Source organism: Acinonyx jubatus, chromosome C1 (assembly GCF_027475565.1).
Source record: "Acinonyx jubatus isolate Ajub_Pintada_27869175 chromosome C1, VMU_Ajub_asm_v1.0, whole genome shotgun sequence".
NCBI classification, from domain to species: Eukaryota; Metazoa; Chordata; class Mammalia; order Carnivora; family Felidae; genus Acinonyx; species Acinonyx jubatus.
In genome coordinates this window covers 101,978,293-102,003,483 of record NC_069381.1, presented here as the reverse complement: position 1 = coordinate 102,003,483, position 25,191 = coordinate 101,978,293, and the positions used below count along the sequence as shown (strand labels likewise).

The 25,191-nt window shown below is 48.3% G+C and overlaps 1 protein-coding gene across 5 annotated transcripts; it reads left to right on the top strand.

Moving 5' to 3' along the window:
* ACP6 (acid phosphatase 6, lysophosphatidic) lies at positions 1-25,191 on the top strand. Of its 5 annotated transcripts, XR_008295209.1 has the most exons (12): positions 1-674; positions 8,127-8,255; positions 8,371-8,501; positions 8,837-8,916; positions 11,593-11,680; positions 12,545-12,677; positions 13,788-13,888; positions 16,069-16,164; positions 17,815-17,980; positions 22,905-23,067; positions 23,149-23,322; positions 24,941-25,191. XR_008295209.1 is itself a non-coding variant. In XM_053214705.1 (11 exons), exons 1-11 carry the CDS (start codon positions 459-461, stop codon positions 24,949-24,951), a joined length of 1,314 nt encoding a protein of 437 aa, XP_053070680.1. In that variant the 5' UTR covers positions 1-458; the 3' UTR covers positions 24,952-25,191. The 5 variants fall into 5 exon arrangements, 4 of the variants coding, with proteins under 4 accessions (XP_053070680.1, XP_053070679.1, XP_053070681.1 ...); XM_053214705.1 differs by lacking the exon at positions 23,149-23,322; XM_053214704.1 differs by having other exon boundaries at positions 23,149-25,191.

Here is a 25,191-nt window from a genome sequence, read left to right as displayed (position 1 = left end):
TGAGTGGTTGCAGTGGTAGTGTGCTAGCTTGCTGACCGAAAAGTGGAATCCGGTCCCCTGTGTTCGTGGAGTCTCAGCCGCCGAGGATCTCAGGGCTGGTTCCCGTCCCTTCGGAGCCCCGGAGGCCAAACTGGGATTACAAGTTTAAGGTTTCCTAGAGGGCGAAAGATAAGGAGCCGACCTCCCCCCCCCCCCGCCTGCGGTGTCTGCTGCGGGAGCGGCCAACCCCTACCCGAGTTAAAACTCCCGGGGAGTCTTCGCTGTTCCCACCTCCGCTTCTCCCGCCACGCTCCCACTTGGGGTTCCCCCCACCAGGGCCGCGAGTCGCCGCAGCTTGGCTGGGGGCTGGATGTGCGCCCCCGCGGATTCCCGGGAATCTGGAAGCGGCCGCTGAGCCGCGGCGCGGGCGGAAAGTTTGTATTCGCCCCGTGCAGCCTCACCCCGCAGGGGCGTCCACCATGATCACCCGTGTCTTCAGCGTGCGCGTGTGGGCCCCGGTGGGCGTCTTGACTTCGCTGGCGTATTGCGTCCACCAGCGGCGGGTGGCCCGGGCCGAGACCCCGGGGGCGCCTGGCCAGCGTCCCGTCGACCGGAGTCTGCTGGAGTTGAAAATGGTGCAGGTCGTGTTCCGACACGGGGCGCGGAGTCCTCTCAAGCCGCTCCCGCGGGAGCAGGTGAGAGGTCGGCCGGGGCCGGGACTGGTGGGGCAAGGACCGGGGCGGTCGACCGCAGGCGGACCGGGCGCCTGGCCCCGAAACACACACCTTGGGAGTTTTACCCTCATCGAGCGGGATTCCGGCTGGATCCAGACCAGAGGAAAACTGCAGTACCTTGAGCAGAGGGGCTGGCCTGGCACTGCTAGCCGCCCATCCTCCTCGTACCCTCCGGATGTTGGGCACCCCGGATGTTGGGCACCCCGGGGACTTCTAGTTGTAACCCCTGATTGATGGCAGTGGTGTAGCACAGTTGGTAGCACTGCGCTGCTTGGAGGGCTTAGAAATCTCCTAGGGATCTTGTTCAAATGAAGATTCGAATCCAGCAGGTGTGTGGGGTAGAGCCTGAGATGCTGCATTTCTAACAGGTACTTGGGTCAACTTGAGAATGAAAGTGTAGTGCATTTCTGTGTGACTGTTTGAAGGTTGTCAAGAGTTGCAGGAACCCCCATAACTGGGATTACAGCGGGTAGCAGAGGTCAACATCTTTGGAAACAGGTATCACAGCGGCTTTCAGTTTGCTGGAGATCATTTGAGATCCTTGAAGGCTTTTTTTTTTTTTTTAAATAAGTGCTGTATCTTGGGTCTTATTTTCTATTTTGGGTTTCTAAAACTATCGTGGAAGGGATTTGAGGTAGGAAAACATTTTTAATTGGCTAGTCCTGTGTTTATAATGTCTTAAAATCTACCAGGTTTGGCCAGGGTAATTATGACTAAAGCACAAATAGTTTCTATCTATCTATCTATCTATCTATCTATCTATCTATCTATTTATTTATTTATTTATTTAAATGTTTGTTTATTTATTTTGAGAGAGAGAGAGAGTAAGCAGGAGAGGGAGAAAGGGAGAGAGCATCCCAAGCAGGCTCCGCACTGTCAGCCGCAGAGCCCCACAGGAGGCCGCAACTCACAAATTGGGAGACCATGACCTGAGCCAATATCAAGAGCCTGAGCTCAATTGGCTGACCCACCCAGGAGCCTCTAGGTGTTTTTTGTTTTTGTTTCTTTTTTTTTTGTTTGTTTTTTAATGATTAACCTTCCTGGATTTGATTTTTGGAGAGAGGCAGTTGAGGTCTCTGGCCTTTGGTGCAAGCAGGCCTGTAATTGAAGAACTGGCTTCCCAGCGAAGATAAAGAGGCAGCCTGAAATCCTCAGGCCCCCCAGCTGTCACACTTACCTGTGGAGTGCTTTTGCATTAATTGGTCCTCCAGGCTGATGTTGGAGCAAGTTCAATAGATGTCTAAACCTCATATTTGGCATTCTCTTCATGATCATCGTTGCTTTCCAGAAACCCTTAGGGTTGTGTTCTCACAGTGTCCAACTAAAAATCTGGTTTTTAAAGCTGGCCACACATGAACTCAAACCTTTAAAGCACCTCCCACATGAATAAACAAATTTTGGCAGGCACTTAATTCTGCTACCAGATTTCTAGTTAGCCTTTCTGAATGGCTGTACCACTTTCCATCTGGTATTGGAATTTCTTTTTTCTCATCTTCCCTCCTCCCCCGCCCACCCCCACCCCCACCGTTCCTTCCTTTCTTTTTGTTGCTTTTTGAATCCCTTACTCTCCCTTTTTTTATTTTTACTAAATCTTCCTTGTGACTTTTGCACATCGCCCATCTCATGTGCACTCCCCCCTTCTTCGTTTATTCTTGTTACAGAAAGGCTGGAAAGTAACATAGGGATAGAAGACTCATCACGTTAAAGACAAAGCTATCAGTGGTAGCAGAGAATTAAAGTCTGAGTGTCTAGGCTTGGGCCTAATATATACAGGATATATACTCCCTTAAGGCCCGAGAAAGATTTAGATTCTTTTAGGACTTCTTCCTGAGCTAGCGGGGGTGTGATGGCTACTTTCTGCCATTCTGTTGGAAGGCGCAGTTTGTAGCTCAGGTAGAATGCCAGCTTCATTCTCTTCTGTCTGTGTAGCCACAAAGTAAGAAGCATCTGAGTCCATGGCCTCCCTTTGCAGTTAGGGAAGGCACGTCACCTCCTCCCTGCTCACATTCTCCAGACATCAGGCCAATGCATTAAACATCTTTGATTAGCACAAATGCCAGGGGTGGGACCAAACCTCTTTCCATTTAGGCTGTGAGCCTGTGTCTTTGGCTCCCTGTAACTTGTTTCTGGATGATTTCTCTCAGGTTTTCTTTTCAAGGTCCAGTTTGATAACGGTTGTTATTGGGATTTTCTAATCTTCCTGGTTCTGTTACTAACTGTAGTCAGAAGGGACCACCTGGTAGCAATTCTAAAATGAAAATTGCCTTTGGTAGATGTTTCCAGGCTTGTGACTGGTTAATGGATGAATACAAGTGACAAGTCACTTCATTCAGTTATCTCAGAAATCTTCAGAGAGCAGCATTGTTTAAAACGAGGTGTGTTATTGAGTTGTTTTCATTTGGCTTGAATGGCTGTTGACTTAATTTGTCTTCCTTTAGCTGTGCTTGGGAATATAAGCTCTGGAACTTCGTTAGCTATTTTTTTCTGATCATGAGATTCGACTCAAGTACATATTCACAAGATAAGTGTGGCCCTGCTTTCAGATTTCCCTTAGTTCACCTCTAGGCAAGATGGCCTCCAACTCAGGCAGGTTCCTCCAGTTTTTATAAAGTAAAGTCTAGCTTATCTCAGTTCCACTGTTGATTAAGGCATTTGGGTTCCTATTTATTTGGTAATGTAGGCCAGCTGGAAGGCATACTATTAGTCTAATTGTTACTCAATACTTACCCAGAGCTCAGCTAAGAGAAGCACTCACTATTCAGGAAGCATGGCATGAAGGATGTGCCCATAGCCCCATTCATTCCTCTGGAGCAGTGTTCATGACTGTTTGTTCTTGGAAAGACTTTGGACTCCGATGGGGAGCTTTCAAAAATATTGATGCCTGGGTGTCCCTTCTGGAGATTCTGATTTAAATGGCCCAGAGCATCCAGACATGGCAACGTTTTCTCTGGTGGAGCTTTAGAATTATCTGGACTGGATAGCATTAACAAAGTTGAGGCCCCATCCCAGGAGATCCAGATGTGATGAGCTCAGGATGGGGCTGTTTTGTTTTGTTTTGTTTTGTTTGTGATGCCAGTGTGCAGCCAAGGTTTCAAACCACTGCTTTATTCTAAAATCCACACCTGGAAGGGTTTTGTTTACTTTTATGTAGATTTTGTCTTTTACCTCTGGAATGTAGCATATCAATCCTGGTATAGTACTGTCTTCACAGAAATGTGCTTTGGTGAGATGCCATCATTCTGTGTTGAGAAAACTATGAGAAACAATCCCACAGAACTCGTTGCTGTGACTAGTGAAAAGATGTTCATTATATTACTCTATCCTCTTTATGAGGACCCTTGGGAGGAATTTGTCTGTTCGCATTAGAAGTGGTGTGCTTCTCCTGAACAGTTGGCTTGCTTTTATCTTTAAGCTTGTCTAGCTGATCGAGTTTCTCCCTTCATAAAAGCCAGAAAGCTTAGCGCTGAATCTTTGGCCCACCTACAGTGAAATCCGTGGGTCTTTAGAGTGTACCTTTTTGAGAAACTTTATTTCCATATCCAGTTTTTGTCCCCATACTTGTTTGCTTTTGTCTTTCTTGCCTACTTTGAATGGGTTGTCTTACTCTGTTTTAGGTCTTGTTATCCTCTCCTTTAAGTTAGTTCTTAAAAATGGGGCATAAATAAGTAAGATTTTAAAGTTAGTCTTTGCCATGAACTCTGAAGCTGAAGAGCAGGAACAAGAATGAGAGTGTGTGTGGTTGGGGGGGGGGGGGCGCGGTTAGACACCATGTACAGAACTAGTGTATCGTGTAGTCTTAAAAATTTGAAAACGTGCATTGTAGATTTGGCATGAACTGGACTGCCAGGAGTCATCTCTTGGGAAACACCAAAGATCCTCTGTTGGTGAATGTCGCTAATAAGAGGAGATTTCTTAAGTGAGGCTGAATAGACCCTGTGGACTTGGTATCGGAGCCTGTACTAGACAATGGCCTTACCAGGATGGATAATTCAGTCTCGGCTGTAAAAGAATTTTAAGATGTGCTAAAGGAGAAAGAAAAGAGATTCCTATGCTGGGAGCCCTGGGAACGCAAAGAAGGTACCTCAAACTTAAAACCGAACTCAGTTTGTCTGTTCTTCTGCATTGGCCTTAGTTTTAGTCGAGGAGGACCTCTATTACCCTTGTCGCCTTAGGCACCCAGGCTCAAAACCAATGTAATTTCTTTCTTCAACCTTCCTTATTTACCTACCAACATAGCCCCCACATAAAGCTTTTATCCACTCACTTGCCAGGTTTGACTCGAGTCTCTTGCATCCACCCCTTCTATTCCTACTGCCTTAGATGGGGCCTTAGGCCCTCCTCTAGTTGGCTTCTGCATCTAGACTTCCCATTCTAGTTATGATCTATGCTGCTGGTTGTCAAGCTATTCCCTGGAGCCTGTGGCCTCAGAGGGTCTGAGGGGCTAGGGCTCTGTGTTCCCACTCCTGCTTCAACTAGAGGAACTCCAGTTTTTGCCTTTGTATGTGGAAATCTAAAGTTAAACTCTACTTGGTATTTGCTAATTAAAAATTTTGTGGGGCGCATGGGTGGCCCAGTGAGCTGACAATCTGACTCTTGATTTCGACTCAGGTCATGATGTCGCATTTCGGGAGTTTGAGTTCTGCATCGGGCACTGCACAGACAGCGTGGAGCCTGCTTGGGATTCTCTGTCCATCTCTCTCTCTCTCTCTGTCTCTCTCTCTCTCTCTCTCTCTGCCCTTCCCTCACTCTCTCTTTCTCTTTCTGTCTCAAAATAAATAAATAAACTTAACAACAACAAACTGGGCTGTTATTTAAAAAAAAAAAAAGTTTCAAAACTCGTCCCAGGTTGAAGCAAATCAAACCACTTCTTTCCTACATGGCATTCTTGGCCATCTCTGCTTCGCTCAAGCTTCTTCCTATTCTTGGAATTCTGAATACCAGTCTCTCCTTACCCACCTTTTACTCTCAAGTCCAGGTCTTTGCTTTTCTAAATCGTCTTCACTTCAAAGGCCATCCCTTCATGAAACTTTTCCTGAATCCCCAGCCAGAAGAGGTCTGTCTCTCCTTTGAACTACTGTGACCCTCATCTGGTTTCTTGTGGCACACAGTTTCTGTTTTTGGTGCTGCCGTCATTTCCATTCTAGCTTGCTATCTCTGCTAACCCGAAAACCTAGAAAAGGCAGGATCATGCTATCTCAGTCTTGGTTTCTTCCACAAGGTATGGCAGATCATCTGTACGGGCCCTTTGCTGGGCTTCCAAAATGCAAGGGTAAATCGATGACCCAATCTCTCTTCTCCGAGCAGGACTGCTGAGCAGGACAGACTAGTAAGGGAGCTCTTCTAATACGGTTTGGTAAAGGCCACCAAAAAGAGCCACCGAGGCTACTTTGAGACCATGGGGCCATTGTCACAGCTCCTGGGAATGTTTAAGCTGTCTTGCGGAATAAGCAGAAATCTTTTCAGATGAAAGGGAAAAGAAAATTCCAGGTAGAAGGAACATGAGGTTGAAAAGCTAGGAAGTTCGAGGACGGTGCTATAGAAAACAACGTTGTGTGGCTAGAGAGTAAGTGTGGAGGGCAGGGAAGAAATGGTGAAGAGAGAGAAGGAGAGGCGGGGGCCATCATGCAGCTGTGAGCCCCGGAAGGGTTTTATGCAGGCAAGTTACAGGATCAAAACTTTGGAAGGAGGAGCCATAGTTACAGGACAGTAAGAAGAAGGTCTGTGCTCTGAACACCCGGTCTTCTGATGTCAGTTGCTGCAGCTCCAGTGGGGGAAGAGGCCCAGGTCTGGAGGACTGGCTGCAGGTGGGACTAAGATAATGTCCTTTGAAAGATGGAGGGTTTCCTTTGTGTGAATGGAACCTGGGGTCCCCTCCCAGTGGTGCTCCCCTGGGCTCTTTCTGGGAGGGGCCAAGATAGATAGAGTGCTACAAGACATAGTAAGTTTTCAAATGTTAGTTTTAAAAGGAATAGGAAATCGCATAGTGGGAAATTGAGTTAAATGATCTTGTGATTTTAAGTGCTACAGGTCTCCTGCTCTCTCTTCACCATTTCTTCCCAGCCCTCCACACTTACGCTCTAGCCACACAACGTTGTTTTCTACAACACCGTCCTCGTACTTTTAAGAAGACAAGCACTAAAAGCTAGAGTAGTCACTGAAGGGAAGTAAGACTTGAGCTATCATTGGACCTTGAAGAGAAGCTGGATGGGCAGGAGTCCCTCCGAGCACAGGAAGCCAGTTGAAAGAAGATGCAGAGGAAGCAGTGGGCATGGTCTGATCTGGGGACGGGAGGAGAGAGGCACAGCGACACTATAGCAGGGGACAGGGGCTCGGCCGAGGTGTAGGAGTCCTGGAATGCCAGGTGCCTATCTCTTGAAACATTAGGAAACAACTATTGACATGATGAAAGTGGCTTAGCAAGATTAATGGGGGGCAGGGAATTGTATCTATGTATGGATTGTGGGGGTGGAGGGAAGGGAGTCAGTCACACGCTTTTGCCTGAGGTAGTAAGGTTTTACACTCTTACCAGATAAAAGGAGGACCTTCGGGAATGACTTTTTTTCCTAGCCAGTGATCCATAGAGTTTAGTGCGGCTGGTGGAGTAGTGGGGGAGAGTCAGAGGTTTGAGTTTTGGGGCCTAGGAGACCTGTGGCATCATTGCGAGCGACGTAATGTGTTCGGGAGAGGAGCTGGCATATGGGAAGAAGAAAAGATTTTCGTTTTTAAAATTGGAGTCATCACATCTGACTCAGCGAGTGTAAGAGTTTCATGGGCAGTTGGAGCTCTGAGACCTGTGGCTACTGGGGATGTTTTGAAACCATGACAGTAGAGCGGAGCAGGAGCGAGACTGCAAGGAGCAAAGGAAGATGGTGAAGAGGTGAAGAAGGGGCAGCCCCTTGTTTGAGAAACTCGATGAAAGGAAGGCAAAGGGACATTAGGTATCCTTAAGGATACCATAATTAGGACATCATGTATCCTTAAGGGCAGGGGAGGCATAGAAACCTGGAGGTTGATTCCTGGAAAAATCTTACAAGTGTCTGCTCACTGAGGTCATATTATTTTCATTCATTCATTTGTTCATTCATTCATTCACCAAGTATTTGCATGCCAGGCCTTCTGGTGACTTCTCCCCTTTACTGCAGTCTGGGCTTAGTGCCAGAGCAGCGTCTTAATAGCCAGTGCTAGTGGAGCAGTAACAGGGCTTGGGCTGAGGGTACCCGGAATAATAAATTACTGTCTTTCCTTCCTTTAATTGGAGCTAGAGTTAAAGCTTCTTTCTTTCCTTCCCATGGGAAGGTTGTGAGTTTAGTGTCTGTGATCCCAGCTATGTCTTTCAGGTGCTGCTGGATATTAATGCCGTAAGTTTCAAGAACCCTCTAAACAACGTGTTGTGTTTTTTTGTGGTCATAACAGGCAGAGTGGAATCTCCAGCTATTAGAGGTCCCACCCCAAACTCAGTTTGATTACACTGTCACCAATCTAGCTGGTGGCCTGAAACCACATTCTCCTTTCGACTCTCAGTACCGTAAGACCGTACTCAAGGTGAGCATTGCCTCCCTGCCCTGGGAAGCCCCCTGTAAAGTTTCCATGGTTTTCTCTGGGCTGAGTTTAGCAGACAGGGAGGTATTTTCATGCTTCTCTTTCTGCCCCGCACCAGGGAGGCATGTTTGCTGGACAGCTGACTAATGTGGGCATGCAGCAGATGTTTGCCCTAGGACAGAGGCTGAGGAAGAGCTATGTGGAGGACATCCCCTTTCTTTCACCAACCTTCAATCCACTGGAGGTCTTGTGAGTCACTCGTAAAAGGGACGTGGCTTCCATTTTAAGATCTTACACATGAGGAAACCTGTACTGACCCCCCAGGATGGTGCCCATTCTCACCCAAGGTAGTTTGGGGCAGTTCCCCTTATATAACAGCATCCTGTGAACATGTGGTCAGTGGAGATCACGTTCATTGGCTTTTGGGTCCCTTGGGGCACCCATCCCGCAGAGAAAGGATTCCTCCCAGTCCCATAGCCCCCCTCATGTGATCTTAAAGCCTCCCAGTTGCTCTGTAGGATGAGACAGTGTATAGAATCAAATCTTCCTTTTTTGAGTGTCTCTACCTTTTTGTTTTTTTCCAGTGTTCGTTCCACTAATATATATCGGAATCTGGAGTCTACCCGATGTTTGCTGGCTGGGCTTTTCCAAAGTCAGAAAGAAGGTTTGAGTTTGGAATCTAGAAGTCTGCCCTGTCCCTGAGGAGCTTTTTCTTCTTCCTTCCAAAGCCCTCCCGCCTCTCTTTCTTAGTGCGTGTTCCTTCGGTTTCTCTTCTCCTGCACACGTGGCTTCCATGGCATGCCTACTCTGGTGGGCCCTCGCTTGTCTGGCCTCCTGCTGGCCTTGCCGGCCTGACCTCCACCTCCACGGTGATGTGTCAGCCACTCTGATGTGCCTCTGGCCCCTGACTTCTCCTCTTAAGCTTCTACACAGGCTGCTTAAGGCATCCCCAGCCAGGTCTTGTGAATAATACTGGGGCTTTTTGCTTAGGTAAGACACCGCTGAAAAGGAGGGAGGGCAGGAGGAACACTTAGCCGAGACCCAAGCCTGCTGCCATTGGCTTGGTCTTGGTGTTAACCCACAGCATGACTCAGATGGTATTAACAGTATTCTGTTCAGCCTTTCCTCACTGAGAAAGTCTATTGAGTTTGGGTTTTAACATGTTCAACCGATGAGTGATTGCAGCTAGTGGTGCCCAGCCTTTTCACCACCAAGGACCACATATGTTATTTTCCCTCATGGATCTTATGTATTGAGGGCCTTTGACTGTCAGAGGGACCTTCATTTTGCCATTTATACTTGACTGAAATTTACATGTAATTGCCAGTCTGAGTTTCATATCCTCACGACCTCACCAATATTGAAATACTAAAATGGTGCTATAAAGCAAAGGTTCTTGCTTAGCTTCTTTTGTAGTATCTCAAATAGATATAAAATTGCCATCAGGCTTATTAAAAAACAAACAAACAAACAAACAACAACTATGTAAAAGAATAGAAACCTTCAGGCCAGAGGAGGCCAGCCTTACCCTAGTCGGGGTGGGATACAGCTGCTAATTCCGGCTGAAATTGGCTGCTGAGCACAAGCAGGGTGTGTCTGAGTAACATAGAGCAAACAGAGGGGCTGCCCCTTAGGAGCCCCTGAGCTTTGGAAGAGTCCACAGTGCCTGGCCTTCTGAGAGCTCTTCACTTGCCCAGCTTCTAAGAGGCAAATAAATACCCTTTCCTCTGAAACACCAAAAGTAGGAAAGCTGTTTCTTGAAAGCAGGCTGACCTACAGGCAGGTCTCGGACTGAGACTGCCCCATATTCCCAACAGGGAGGGAAGTGGTGTCACCACAAGCCACTGGACCCACACGCCCTGGGACTCCAATTTGACCATGTCCCAAAGCTTTTTTAGTAGCTTTGTATCTACTAACTTGTTTAGTTCTTGTAATAATCCGGGGCCGTACGCAATAGTATCCCCAATTTACAGATAAGAGAATTCAGGCACAGAGAGGCTAAATGACTTTCCCAGGAACACACAGCTGGTAAATGGTGGAATAGGGATTCAAAGTATGGCAGTCTGGCTTCAGAATCCAATACTCTTCGTCTTTACACTCTGCCGCTCAGAGGACACATCTGTCTGGAGAGGGCCTCTGATCATTTGCCTGACAAAGTGTGTATGAATTTTGATATTCTAGTAAAGTTACCATATGCTACTAGAATTTTGACTGTCACATTTTTGTTTGGGAATAATAGCTCTTTGGGGCTTAGATTCACCTAATCACCCTGTATTGATTGGAGTGAATTCCGGAGAGCTGCTGACAGCAGCTGTCTCTTTGCCATTTAGAGAAGGTCGGTCTTGAGTTGTGTAGCAAAGGAAGCTGCCACAGGCCCTTGCCATCTCTGGCACAGAGCAAAGCCTTGGAAGGTGTTAGAGCACCTTCTCTGGGTATTGATGGGAGGGGATAAAGGTACTTGTGAGCTCTGGGTAGTAGCGGGCTCCTGCGAGGTATACAGTTGACCTTTGAACATGGGTTTGAACTGCATGGGTCCACTTACACATAAATTGTTTTTTTTTGTAAGTACAGTACAGAACTATAAAAGTATATTTTCTCTTATTCTTAATATTTTCTTTTCTCTAGCTTACTTGGTCGTAAGAATACAGTATGTAATACATATAACATACAAAAGATGGGTTAGTCAACTATTTATGTTATTGGTAAGGCTTCCAGTCAACAGTAGGCTATCAGTAGTTAAGTTTTGGGGGAATCAAAAATTATACATGGATCTTTGACTGCATGGGGGGATTGGTGACCTTAACCTCCGGGTTGTTCAAGGGTCAACTGTATAATAAGAAACATTATTTGTGGTCTAACGTGTGGTTCTTGGCAGTTCATCTGGAAACCTGGCTTTCCTTTTAGGCAAGGCTGTGGGGTCTGACAGGATTTGTGGCCTTGTGGTGGCTTTCCTTAGATTGTCATGCGCTGAGTCACTATATTGGTCTATAGGATTGGACTTTAAGAGGCAAGAAAGTCACCTAGTTCTGATGGAGTCCGGGACAGCTCATTCTTTGTTAGAATGCCCAAGTCTGATCCAGGTCTGTACCTGCTCTAGTCATATGTGGCCCAATAGGAGGGGTTGTGCCAGACAGAACAAGGCTGCTCCTTGCTTTCTCCATTTCTCAGCCCATAGAAGAGCTGCTGTTGGCAAGGCCAGGGCATGTTCAAGGCAGTTACTGTCCTGAAACAGTGACCTTGATGATCTGTCTCCTAAAGCAGACAAGAGAAGGAGGGGGTGGGGATGCTGGGAGGGACAAGCTGAAGCCTCTTCCTGACTGTGCTCTCACCTTCCTTCCAGGACCCATCGTCATCCACACTGATGAAGCAAGCTCTGAAGTCTTGTACCCCAACTACCAGAACTGCTGGAGCCTGCAGGAGAGAACGAAGTAACCGCCCTGGCTTCTTGCTCAATGGCGGGGGGGGGGGGGGGGGAGAGGTGGAGCGGGGGGTGGACAGCCAGCCTCGTGGCACTTCTGCTCGCAGGACTCTGCCTAACCTGAGGGCCTGTCCAGGCTTACTGTGTTGGTGGGTGAGTGGTGGGAAGGATTGCTTTGCACTCAGGCCTGCCATCGCTGTCCGGGAAATGAAGGTCTTGCTTACAGCAGCAGGCCTCTAGGGAAGGTATAGCAAGCCTGCGGGAGGCCGCCTGCTGGGCCAGAGAGCTGGTACCAACAGCCCGAGCTGGGTTTGCCTTTACAAACTATTGCCCTCTCGGCCATCGTGGACTCTCCGAGGGGGCCGACGAAACTGTCAGGTTAGGTAGAAGGCAATGAAACAGGTCATAAAACTGCAAATCCACATGGGCAAGCAGAAGACCCAGATTTCCCTACTCTTACCAGCTTGCTGCCCTGTAGAATGGCTCGGTTTGGGCTCAGGGCGCTTTTCAGCATTCAGATATTTCTGGGCTGCACAAAGACTATGTAGTATGTGTTCCACAGCAGACAGAGAATATTGTTTTCAAGCAGACTGCAGGGCCATGGTTGTATCATTTTGGGTATAATAGAAGAAAATGCTAGAGTGGAATTTGGAAATCCAGGCTATTATTCTAGCTCTGGTACCTGTTAACTTATTTTATAAGTCATTTGAATTCATAGAACCTTAGTTGACTCGTGTAAGATGGGACTAAACCCAGCTAACCCCAAACGTCTTATTATTGAAGATTAAATGAGATCCCAAATGATGAATGAGATACACTTTGTAAACTGTTAATTACTATACCATATAAGGGTTTCCTTTTTATTTTTTGGCAGAGGCCGGAGGCAGGCTGCCTGTTTGCAGCCAGGAATCTCCGAGGATTTGCAAAAGGTGAAGGAAGGGATGGGCATTGCCAGTAATGACGGAGTAGACTTCCTCAGCCTCCTTGACAATGTGGCTGCTGAGCAGGTTGGGTGACTGTCCTTCTCTGGCCCTGGGGGTTGGGGGGCTGGGGATAGGCAGCTGGACCTACTGGCTCCTGAGTTAGACTTGGGCGGAGGGGTGTGGCCTAGGGGTGTGGGTGGAGGGGAGGGGTGTGGGCGGAGGGGTGTGGGGTGGAGGTGAAGGTGGAGGCAGAGGTCTCCCTTTATGGAGGCAGCTGTGGGAGGACGTGCAGGTGGGGTGGATGTGGGAGCGGAGGGATAGGGCCCACGTAGGGAGGACTCCTCACTTGGTTAGGCACATGGTCATTTAATTCTAGATCAGAGTTTCTCAAGGCACATTCCCCAGAATACCTATGATGTGAATGTGTACATCCCGGGCCAGCAGGGGCAGGGTGGGTGATGGGTAGGGGGTAGGGAGGGATTGCTGTCTGACTGTTTTGGAATCTCCGTTATATCACCTTGTGGAGAGTCTCTACACACAGCAGCATATTAAAGAATCTGAGAAGTAAAGAAAGCTGATCAGTCTTTAAATCTATTTTTCCCAAATGTATCAAGCCATAGATTCTTTCTTTATCTAATGGATACTGAAGACCACCCAATGGGAAAGCCTTCTCTAGATTCAAAAGGCAGACACCCAACAGTGCAGTGTAGCCTGGGTCCCCCTTCCTTCTCTTGTCCGGACGACAGTGTGCCCTGAAGGCAGAAATGCCCTGTGCTTATGGGTAATATAGATGTCAGGTTATAAGGTGAGAGTTTATATAAAAGTGTTTACATGGCATACTTTTTAGAAATCCATTTTGGGAAAATAAAAGCCATGTGGAAATTTACGAATTCCTTGCTCTGTGTTTTATTTATGTATTTTTATAGTTAAAAAAAATGCAAATGTTTTTCATTTTGGAGTAGACGGGAAACCATCAGAAAGGGAGGAAAAACAGCTTCCCCCCCGCCCCCCCCCCCCAGGCCTCCAGATCTCTAGGAATTGCTTTAGAAGGGCCTTGGGGGTGTAGCTTTGGGGGCTGCTGAGGCCCTCCCGGGGAGAAGACAGGCCCCTGAAGGCTTTGTGGAAGCTGGTCAGTTGCCGAGCTCAGCGAACGAGAAGCATTTCTTTGTGAAACTGTCCCTGTGGCTCTTCCAGGTGCACAGCCTCCCGAGCTGCCCCACACTGAGGAGATTTGCACAGATGATTGAGCAGAGAGCTGTGGACACGGCCTTGTACGTTATGCAGAGGGAAGACAGGTGAGAAGCCTTCAGCCACCGTCACTAAGTCACGCTCGGTCAGGCCTCCCTGTATGTGGGGAAAAGGGTTCACCAGGCCTGTTCACACCTGCCAGCGCATGTCTCTACATGTGCTGAGGTGGGAATCACCCTGTTCTGCTGGCCTGTTGAGTGGGTTCGGCCCTGCGACCTTATACTTCTGGAGCTGGGACTGGTGAGCTGGTGCTTCTGTTCACTGTTAGGCAGAACCAGGAGTCACCTCTCGACTGAGTTTCTCTTAATCGCTGACTTTTTCCCCATTTACTTTAAGTTTCAAAGGGTTTGGGTGGGGAGAGCTGACGGAAGAATAATGATTGCTGACTTTGTTCATCAGTTTACAACTTACAAGCCATTTTCCTGTTCTCGCTATGAGGTAGGTGTCATTTCCCTGTCAGGGTCCAAGTCCTGGCTTAATAGATGAAGTAGGTGCGAGCCTCACCTAGGCTCAGCTAGCTGCCAGGACTTAGGCCGGCTCTTCTGAGTATCAGTCCTGTGTTTTCTGTGTTGCTTATACTTAGGGCTCTGTTTTTAGAAGGCCTGTTTCTTGCCTACCAGAATGGAGAGTTTCTCTCTTAACCAAATTAAAAAACAAAACAAAACAAAACAAAACACCTTTTTCTGGTTGGTTAAGAATATCCAGCTTGCACTCAGAATAGGTAACTTGGTAGAGACGGAGATGGGAAAGAGAGGATCAGTCCTGGGGAAGATAAGTGTGAGCAAAATCCAGCTAACGTTTCAGGAATTTGCAGGGTCTGTTGCATAAGGGTAAGGACCCCTGGCTGCTTTTTTCCCCGCTCAGATTCAGTGTGTCCGCTTGTGTACTTGCTCGGGGCCTCCAGAAGACTCCAGCTGTGCCAGCCAGCTTGCCTCCACTCACTGTGACTTGCCGCCTTCCCTCATCTGTTCCTGAAGTGGCCCCACCAGACCTAACTTATCACTCACTGTCCCCCCGTGCTTCCCCCCCACACACACTTAGTAAATATTTTAGACTTTATGGCCCATGCATTATCTGTTGCAGCCACTCATTTCTGCCCATGTAGCATGAACACAGCCATAGATGATACGCAAACAAGTGGGTATGGCTATATTCCAAGTTAAAGTTTATTTATAGAACAGGCAGGTGGAGCAGATTTGGCCAATGGCCGTAGTTTGTTTTCTCCCAGTGTAAAGCATTTTAAATAAGCCTTGATTCTTCTTTGCATTTCAGTTAGCCCTGGTTTCATAAAACTGATGTTTCCTCAAGGACAAATTGGATGGCCTCACAGTGCCAGCCAACTTGGCTTGGCCTGTGTACCTTCTTCTGGAAAGTAGATGTTGCATACGGTATTGGTTGCCTACTCCCCATCCATTACTTCAACATTCCCGTTTATTTACACATTATACACATCGTAAGGGTGGTCATGTATTTACCCAGTCACCATGAAAGGATTGCTCCAAGCCAATCATGATGACCTCGTTCCCTTTTGTCCAGATTGGGCTCTGGGAATTTCTGGAAGAGGTTTTGTCCTCTTCGATAAAAAGTGAGAGGCACCACGACCAAGCCTTTGTGCCGCTTCCTGCACAGCTTCCTGCACAGCTTCCTGCTCAGCTTCCTGCTTCGTTTACCACTGGGAGACAGGCTTTGAGCCGCAGCAGCCACCCTGTGATCATAAGGCACAAGCCCGAGGGGGAAAGTGGCGTGGCCACCGTGCCAACCCTGCGGGCACCACCGCTGAACTTTGTGTTGTATCAGATACATCTGACACGTCCTTGTGGTCTACACTCCAAAGGAGGAGGACTGGCATCTGGGAAGCCTAGCTTGGGATGCTGTTCCTTCCTATCCCTTTTCTAAGGGCCTCCTGGAATTCCTGGAAATCACTATGCCCTGCCCTTCCCAGCTTGTTCTTTTCTCCCTGAGGGCCTGGTTCTTCCTGACTTACCCTGGTTACCACTGCTGTTCCAGTTGTGTTCTTACCAGATCCACATTCTGGCGCTTTTGTTGTTGGAAGTCTCTGTGCACAGAGAACCCTCACGCCAGAGGTGGCTCCACGCGCCCCCTCCCACCCCCACCATCCCGCAGGTTACTCTCTCCTCCGCCGTCTGATTGGGCTCATGAGGTCCTGGTGGCAGACCCGCCCGCAGCCCCGTGTGCCGGCAGCTTCAGTGTTGTTTACTTGCCGCAGGGAGAGCCTTCAGATGGCAGTTGGCCCATTCCTCCACATCCTGGAGAGCAACCTGCGGAAAGTCATGGACCCTGCCACCGCACCAGGCAAGACCAGGTACCTGCCACAGCAACTGGCTTTTGTGCGGCCGAGGGCAGGAGAGGCCTCTGGCTGCAAGGGCTGGGGGGCTGGGGGGCAGGTTCCAGGGGGGCAAGAACCAGGCTGTCAGTGACAGTAGGCAGTTGTGTAAGAGGCCAGGAGTCCCAAAGACGTTCACAACATTGTTACCATTCTTCCTGCTGCAGCAGTCTTGCCATGGTTTGAAAATCTTATGTTAGTGATTAAGAACCCTAAATTTATTTTTCCTTTTTTTTTTACTACTGGAACACGTGTGAAAGAGTAGCTAATTATGATATCATGCTGATACAATTGCTGAATAGACTGTTTAGTTCGAACACCTTCACCGAGTGTATAGAAGGGTATGATATCCGCGAGGCGTTTTTAAATGTCAGAAGTAGCACCTAAACCTCTGTCCCCACTTTGTAGTGCCTGGAACCTGGCTGGGGGCACAGATTGGGAATGTGACGTGTCCTGGGCATTTGCTGAGCAGAGTGTGATCTACAGGTGAACAGCTTCACCGCTACTGGGGGAGCTTCTAGATTTGGACTGACCTATTGAATCAGGATCTGCATTTTAACAAGATCCCCAGGGGTTTATGCACACACTGCCGTTGAAGCGCTGTTGTAGGCGGCCTTCTTTAGAGAGATTGTACATAGCTAGAAACTCACGAACGTGGGAACAGTAGGGGACAGTGAGGTGACATAGGAACATTCAGGAACTTTGGGCCAGATTTATAATAGCAGATCGTACCAGTGCCCTTCCCTGTCCTTCACAGCACCTGCAGTGACAGTACATTTCTCACTGGCCCTGGCCACCTTGCCCCCCTTGACTTTGTATCTGTAGAATACTACAGGGTCCAGTGTTAGTCTTCTAGTTTAAGAGTCAACACATAGGGGCACCTGGGTGGCTCAGTCTGTTGAGCATCCGACTCTTGGTTTTGGCTCAGGTAATGATCTCACAGTTCCTGAGTTTGAGCCCCACGACGGGCTCCATGCTGACAGAGCAGAGCCTGTCTAGGATTCTCTCTCCTTCTCTGCCCCTCCCCTGCTCACACACGTGTGCGCGCTCTCTCTCGAAATAACTAAAAAAAAAAAAAGTCAACACATGAAATCCTTGATCGTTTTAAAGAGATAGATACAGGGGATGGGCAGATAAAGATAAAAATGGCACCTTTCTTACTGATTAAAGCCCTTTGGAGAATATATTGAAGGCCAAACAGGCTTATTAATATTCCTTTGAAATGAACTTAATGCCCCCGAACTGCAAGCCTCCCCAACAAGGAGGAGCATGCTGTACTACACTCATCACACAACTGAGAGCAGGAGGGACATTTGCCACAGGCAGGCAGGTCCCAAGGGGAGAAGAGAGGTAGGACCAAGCGACCCATGCTCGGTTTCTACTTCAAAACTCACCAGGGGAGGAGTGAGTGGGTGGGTGGGCAAGCAGGTGGGCAGGAAGGGAAAGGCCAGCTATCCCAGTGGGGATCCCTCCTCATGAAAATATGAGAGTGGCATCAGGGTTCCCCCAGCATCTACTTCAAAGCAGTTTTCCATCAGGCTCACTGATAAGTGTCAAAGGAGGCAGACATCATCCTGGTCTTCTGAGTCCTGAGGGAAAGGCCTATAGAGAACTGTTTCCTCCTTGCAGAAAGCTGTACCTCTATGCGGCTCACGATGTGACCCTCATGCCTCTCTTAATCATCCTGGGGATTTTTGACCACAAATGGCCCCCGTTTGCTGTTGATCTAACCATGGAACTCTACCAGCACCGGGAATCTAAGGAGTGGTTTGTGCAGCTCTATTACCGTGGGGAGGTAAGGTGGCGAGGCACCCTTCCTCCAACCCTGCTCACCTGGTTTACCGCCAAGGCTCCCTCCTTGGGCCCAGTGGAGTCTCCTTGGTACAATCAGCTCTCTGGACCCAATAGAGTGACTCACAGCCATGGCCCAGAGACAGGGCAGAACTGGAAATATGGTGGCAGGCTGGGATTTGGGCCTTATCATGAGCCTGCTACAGACTCCTTCTAGGAACAGGACCCCCTCCTCCTGAGTGTCTCTGCCAGGATGTGGCATCCTGACTGGGAGTCTGTGTTGAAAATTAATGCTGGTGTCCTTGGGAGGCAGTGTGCTGTCTGCACTGCGGTGCCTCAGCTGCTGTCCGGGTCAGGCGCTGGAGTACCCCACCCCCGCCCAGGGCAGACTTTCGCCTCCCAGCTCAGGGGTATGATGTGACCATGTCTCCTCGGTCAATTCAAGAAGCAGTTCTTGAGTGACCGTCTCAAGTAGGGCATGGTGCGCCTATTCCGGAAGCTGACCGGCTAGTGGGGCCTTCCTGGCTGTTACGTGTGTGCATGCACACACCATTGGGTCAAGTTCCTCGGACCTCTGGGCACAGCTGAAAACAGCAGGCCAGGGTCCTCAGTGGCCCCGCTGAGTTTTGTCTCTTCCCCAGGAGCAGGTGCCAAAAGGATGCCCTGACCAGCTCTGTCCACTGGACAAGTTCTTAAACACCCTGTCAGCTTACACCTTGAGCCCAGAAAAATACCACACACTCTGCTCTCAAGCACATGTGATTGAACTTGGAGATGGAGAGTGACCGATGTATACAAACAGGATGCGTTGGTTTTTCAATAAAATGCCTTAACACACTGCCTCTGGTTGTCGTGCTTGGGGAAGGCAGGAAACAAGGGTTAATGTATTTTAACCTAAGGGTATTTCCTTCCTGCAGATATGATATACTGAGGTCACTTCTTGAAAGGAAGAGAGGTGTAATGTTGAGACCAAAGGGGTATTTTCTATTTTGTGGCTTGATTTCCATGGCCAGAAGCATCTCCCATGACACAGGCTAGGGTCATCGTGACCCTGCAGAATTGTGTTGGTTTGGGACTCGAGTTCTTTTTACCTGTCTTCATTTCACAAACATACATTGTGCCACCTACTAAGTAGTGGGCATTATAAAGGTGGAAAGGTTCTGCCCTCACATTTTTTTCGCCCATGGGAGAGGCAGTAAGTCAGTGATGATAATGCAGTGTGTTACGTTCTGTGATGAGGTGTATCGACCTCTTTGGGTACAGAGAAGAAATTCCTAGCCCCAGCTGGCAGGGGCCCGAGGAGCAGTTAAGAAAGGCTTCTAGGGAGGTTCTGTGCTGATCTGAGTAGGAAAGGTGAGTAGGAGTTAACCAGGTAAAGCAAGGAGGGAAGGGTGTTGTGTGTAGGTAAAAGGTAAGCTTGGAGGTCAGGGGACATTGCTGGTCAGTGAGATGAGCCCTGCTGTGGAGACCCGGCTGGAAGGCGCAGGATGGACACTCGGCTTCTGGTGGCCGTAGCCCCAGTAGCGAGGATGCAGGCTCCACAGTGGCAGGCTGGAGCCACTCTAAGAACTCCACCTCTAACTGGGCCCCCCGAGGTACCTGATGGTCCCCCCATTTCCTTATCAATTTTCTCATTCTTCCCCAGAATCTCTTTCAAACTTGCTCTCATCTCAAACCAATTGATCTCTTTACCTCTTAGGGAAAACAGCAATCATGAAACCCTCTCCACTTCCAACCATCTTTGTGTTGACAGCTCCCAGACCTACTTCTGTAGCTGAGGTTTTTCATCTGGCCTGCAGACACTCATGACCATTAGGACGTCCCATAGGCCCCGAACTTTCAATGTCAGAATCAGCCCCCTCTCTCTCAGACTTACTCCTCCCTCAGCCTTCTGTATCTGAATGAAAGACCCCTCCACCGTCCACTCAGTTGCTAAAGCAGAAATCCATTCTTGTCTTTTTCCTCTCCCATTTTCCTGTGTCTAATCAGTTAAGTTCTACCAGTCTCTCATGTTTGTTGTTTGAATCTATTCATATCTATCTTTGACGGTCATCGTCCCCTCCCCATCCTCACTCTGCTAATTACTATATTTCCTATTTCGCCAAGAAAGTAAAAGCAATCAGAAGATTGCTCACCCCCGACCACTGCCAAATCTCTTAACTCACATGCATTGGTGCCCATAAGGCCTTCTATCCTGTTACTAAGAATGAACCATCCCACTCCTATCTAAGGCCAACCTCCAGCTTTGCACTGACTCCTACAATTACCTTTTTTCTACATTGTTACTTTTATCTTCCTACCCTACTTATTCTCACTAGCATACAAATGTGCTGTAAAATCTGTCTTACAACTTTTTCCCACATCTTTGACCTACTATTGCTACTTTTCTTTCCCCTTTTACAGCAAAACGTCTCAAAACTTTTCAAAAGTCATTTAGACTCTGATTCTTCCCATTCTGTCTTGAGCCAACTGTGATTCACCCCACCACTGCATGGAAACAGCTTCTGTCAACGTCATCAGCGACCTCTGAGTGCTAAATCCAACAGCCAATTTCCGGGCTCACTCAGCTTCTCATCAACAGTCTGGGGATATTTTCTTCATTTGGCTTCCATGACAAATACTCTCTTGGTTTCCCTCAAATTTCTCAACTTCTTAATTTTTGCTAAATCTACCTTTTCCTCATCTCTAGGTGTTGGAGTATCTCAGGTCTTAGTCTTTGGATCTTTTCTCTACCTTTTTTCTACTTTTTCCCTCCCTACACGATCTCAAGCAGTTCCATAGTTTAACATATTTTTACACAAATTTATCCCCAAATTTATATCCAAGGAACAGGAAGCCTCCTGTGGCCTCTGGACTTTGGTACACATTGTTCCATCCCCTGACCCCCGACACACTCCCTTTTCCCACCTCACCCCTGCTTATCTAGATACCTCTCATGTTTCTGCTTGTCTTGCAACGGGGCTGTCTGTTTTGTTTATTGTTGTGTTCCTAGAGCCAAGTACAAGAGTTGGCACAATTGACTTCAGCAAAGATTTGGGTTTTTTTTTTTAATATTCTTTTTTCTTAAGTGCACTTATTTTGAGGGCGTGCGCAGAGGGAGAGTGAGAATCCAAGCAGGCTCTGGGCATCAACGCTGGGCCCAATCCCATGAACTGTGAGATTCTGACCTGAGCCCAAATCAAGAGTGTGATGCCCAGGGGGCAAAGATTTATTGAATGGATTTTTTTTAATGTTTTTATTTTTGAGAGAGAGACAGAGCATGAGTGGGGAGGGGCAGAGAGAAAGACAGTATCCAAAGCGGGCTCCAGGCTCCGAGCTGTCAGCACAGAGCCCCATGTGGGGCCTGAACCCACAGACTGTGGCAGTCATGACCTGAGCCGAAGTCGGAGGCTCAACGGACTGAGCCACCCAGAGGCCCTTACTGATGGATTCCGAAATCCCTCGTTTGTGCTCCTGTGCACTCTTCCCCACTCGCCACCAGGGGGAAACATGGAGTGAAGGCAAACACCCAGGCTTCCACTGGGTTCAAATTATACACTACTCTGTGCTTTTCTGTGACCCCTGGACAGGAATTTCTGAGCCTCTCACGTAAAATGAGATGATTATACCAACTAATTAGGGTTGTGAGAATTAATTAAGTAAATGTAAGAGCCTTCAGAGAGGGTTTTTTGTTTGTTTGTTTGTTTGTTTGTTTTGCCTTTTTGTTATTTCTGCCCTCTAGATTCTGAGTTGACACAGGCTTCCTCACCTCGTAGGGAAATTTGGGAGTGCACTTCCCAGCCTCCCTCTCAGCGGACAGTGCCTCCTCTCTTACCCCTTACCAGGGGCAGTGTGCTTGTGTGTACAGGGGAGCCCTGACTCCCTCCCTCACCAGTCACGTGGCTGTGGGCAAGTCACTTAACTTCTCTGAGCTTGTGTTTTTCCAATTATTAAGCAGGGATGTTAACATTTGCCTACCTGACGATCTGCCCTCAGGATAGATGTGAGCATTTCATAAACTCCTCACCCGCCCTTGGCCTTGACTCCTTTCTCTTTATGTTTTTAAGTGAGTGCTCCTAAGTTTAAAAGGATTTGCAGAGTGAGTCGCTCCTTGGATGGCCAAAGTTAGGGCCTCCCCGGGTAGCAGACAGTGGTGACTCTTCTCCCACATCCCTCGGCTTGTATGGGTAGATTGACTTTGGCAGGAATTCACCCGGCAGACCCTCTTGAGGACCTCGTGGCTGATCTTACTTCCCAGAGCTCTTGGCTGTCTGGCAGGTGCTGAGATGAAATAACTGGCATTAGACAAGGCCAGTCACTGCTATGTGCTGACTCCCCTTTAATAGTTTCATGTAGATGGTTCAAAAGGACAGCCAGGGGATCAAAACTCCAAAGGGCCCACCTGCAGAGGAGGAAGAGAGTCCCCATCCCACCCCAGCCCCAGTTCTCAGAGCACCAGGTCATGGCATTGCTGGCCCGTTTGTATTTGTTGTAAGCAACTCAGGTCTTTGCACGTGGTACCTGGCACTCCTTCTCTTTGCTGGAATCCTCCGGGGGCATTGCCCGTGTATCTGCAACGGAGGCAGGAGGGGTTAAGAACAACTATTTCATATATATTTTACTATATGCCAGGGAAGTATCATTCTTCAACACTGGGGCTAGAGTTGCCATTCCCTGAGTAACCTGGGGCTGCGAGAGAAAGCTCAAGTCCATCTGCCTGGCTGGGGAACTCTCTAGGAAGAGGGCTGTGTGCTCCATTCAGACCCTGCCCTCTAGTGGCCCAGGGGACTGGCTTTGCAGTCCTGACTGCTCTGTCTACCCTGCCAGCCTCTAGGAACCTGGTCCCTGTCTAAGGAGGGGGAGAGAGAGAGAGATGAAAAGCACTGTCCTCAATAAAAAGCTGATCTTCCCAAGGACTCCTTTCTCTCTACCTGGCTTTTGAAATGTAGGCTTCCCTGAAGGTTGGAGTTGGGGTGAGGTGGCATGACCCACAGTCTCCATTTTGGAAGCAAAGATCCAAACTGGTATCAGAACTTGAGAGAGCACCAGTCCGGGAATCACAGGCTGTGAGTTCAAGTCCTACCTCTGTATGTACCATCTGTGTGACTTTGGGTAAGTCCGTTAACTTCCCGTGAACAAGCTTGTATATCCTCATTTGTGAAATGAGGCTCTCATATAGTGTCTCCTTCACAGAATTATCCCCGGGCTCTTCTCCTTGATTAGCTATGCCATGCACTTAATGATGTGAGGAGGAAAGTGCCATACAAATGTAAGGCATCACTCACATTATTCCTCAGAAACCTCTTCTGAGTATTCCTCTGAGGGTTCCCGAGGCATGGGCACCCTGTGCTGGATAGCGTACTGTTGGTGAGAAGATCCTGGTGACTGTTTTGGGGGAGTTTAAGCTGCTTGTGGGACAGGGAAAGAAACGCCTACCTTGGAGTAAAGATAAAGAGTCAGGGATTTGGATTCCAGCCTTAACACTCTCCCGGGCCCTATGACCTTGGACAACCCACTTAACATTGCAGAGCCTCTGTTCATGAGAATATTGATGGGGAGGCTGCTCTCTGTGAGTGGGAGGGAGCAAGTGGTAGAGGGTGAGAGCAAAAGAGCTCTGTGAAAGGTCTGGAACATGTAGCTGCTCAAGAACAGCTTCTTGAATGAATCTACATCTTCATGTGTTTGGGCCTTAAACTAGATTTCAGTGGCTCACCATAGGCCCAGAAGTGTGAGTCGCTCCTTGTGGTGTAGGGATCCTTAGAGAAGGCAGGTGTGTGCTTTGGAATCCAAGGCATGGCCCAGGTAAACAAGTAAAGCAGGTGTGCCATGAGGTTGGGGCCAATGGTGATAAGGCTGTTTATACCGGTTGGGAAAGCAGGGCATTTTTCTCTGAGGCAGGCTTTCTGCAGAGGAAAATCTGGATTCGAGAGAGATTAAACGTCTCAAAGGTAAAGGAGAGATGTAAGGAAATGGCCTGCACTGAATCACTGCAAAGGACAGTATTCATCAGAGAATTAATTTGGAAGGAAATAGAGTGTGAAATAGCAGCAGAGCTTTCAACTCTGGGCACTGTGGCCTTAGAAACGAGGCTTGCCAAGGCCCAGCCCGGGAGCTCCTTCCAGAAAAGCAGTCGGGGGATGCCCAGAGACCACAAATTGCTGAGCTCGGAAGGAACTGATTGAGTGTGTAATTAAGGGGAGGGTTGTATAACACTTGGGTAAGTCGAATTTGATGGGGTCAAACCAGCGGGGCTTCTGGGAGATGAGAGAGCGGTCCCTGGAGCTGTTAGTAAGGGAAGCCAGATGCATAAGTTTAGATCCAGCTTACCTGGGCCTTGTGGAGACGAGGATGGAAAAGATCAGGAAGGGGAAAGGTTGAGTGAGTGTTCCCTAAATCAGAGGGTCCCCAGATGCTCAATACCATGGTGGTTCTGTTCTGGGAGTGAGGTAACATTATGGAGCAATGGGAAAAATCCCCAGAAACTGAAAGATCAGAGGGCCTGTGACTTGGCCAAGGGCCCATAGCGTGAAGGAGCTTTAATGGACTCTGAGTCCTGATTGTGGGTCCAGAGTGTGTCTTGTGGTGCCACGCGGAGGGTGACAGCTGGAAGGGAACTGGCCAGTGTGTGAAGGGGGCGTCCTGTATCCGGGATGAGGGTAATCCCGGGAAAGGGTACCATTCACAGTATATCCGTGGACAAGATGGATATGTGTTGGCCAGATACCGAAACAATTAGGTCTATTCATAACTGGTTGAATTCCTATACCCCAAATCCCTACCTAGTATTCCCTAATCCGCAAGGCCCCATCTGACAGGACCCCTGCCCACCCTTCCACCTCATCCCCTACCCCTTGCTTTCCCCTCAGATCTTGAGATGTTGGCTCCTATTTGTGATTCAGACCTCAGCTTGAATGTGATTCTGTCTTGTGTGGGTTATTTCCTTATGTGCTTATGTGTATGGTTAATTTAGCGTTTACTTTTGTAGAGATACACTAGAAGCCCGGTGGCTAGATGCTCAGGCCCTGCAGCCGGACTGCCGAGGTTGACGGTCTATCATTTAGAATCTGTACGATCTCGAGCAAGTAACTTCACTCCTCTGGGTCTCTGTACACTTAATCTAGAAAATGGAACAGTGATAGTATTTACCTCACAAGATTTTGTGAAGAACAAACATGTGCAGTGTTTAGAACAATGCCTGGCACATAGGAAACACTCAACAAATGTCAGCTATCATTA

Coding starts and splice junctions, on each gene's coding strand:
- ACP6 (XM_053214704.1), top strand. CDS start 459: ATGATCACCCGTGTCTTCAGCGTGCGCGTGTGGGCCCCGGTGGGCGTC. Junction 8,502..8,836: donor TTCAATCCACTGGAGGTCTT/GTGAGTCACTCG, acceptor GTTTTTTTCCAG/TGTTCGTTCCACTAATATAT. Junction 16,165..17,814: donor ACCGCACCAGGCAAGACCAG/GTACCTGCCACA, acceptor TCCTCCTTGCAG/AAAGCTGTACCTCTATGCGG.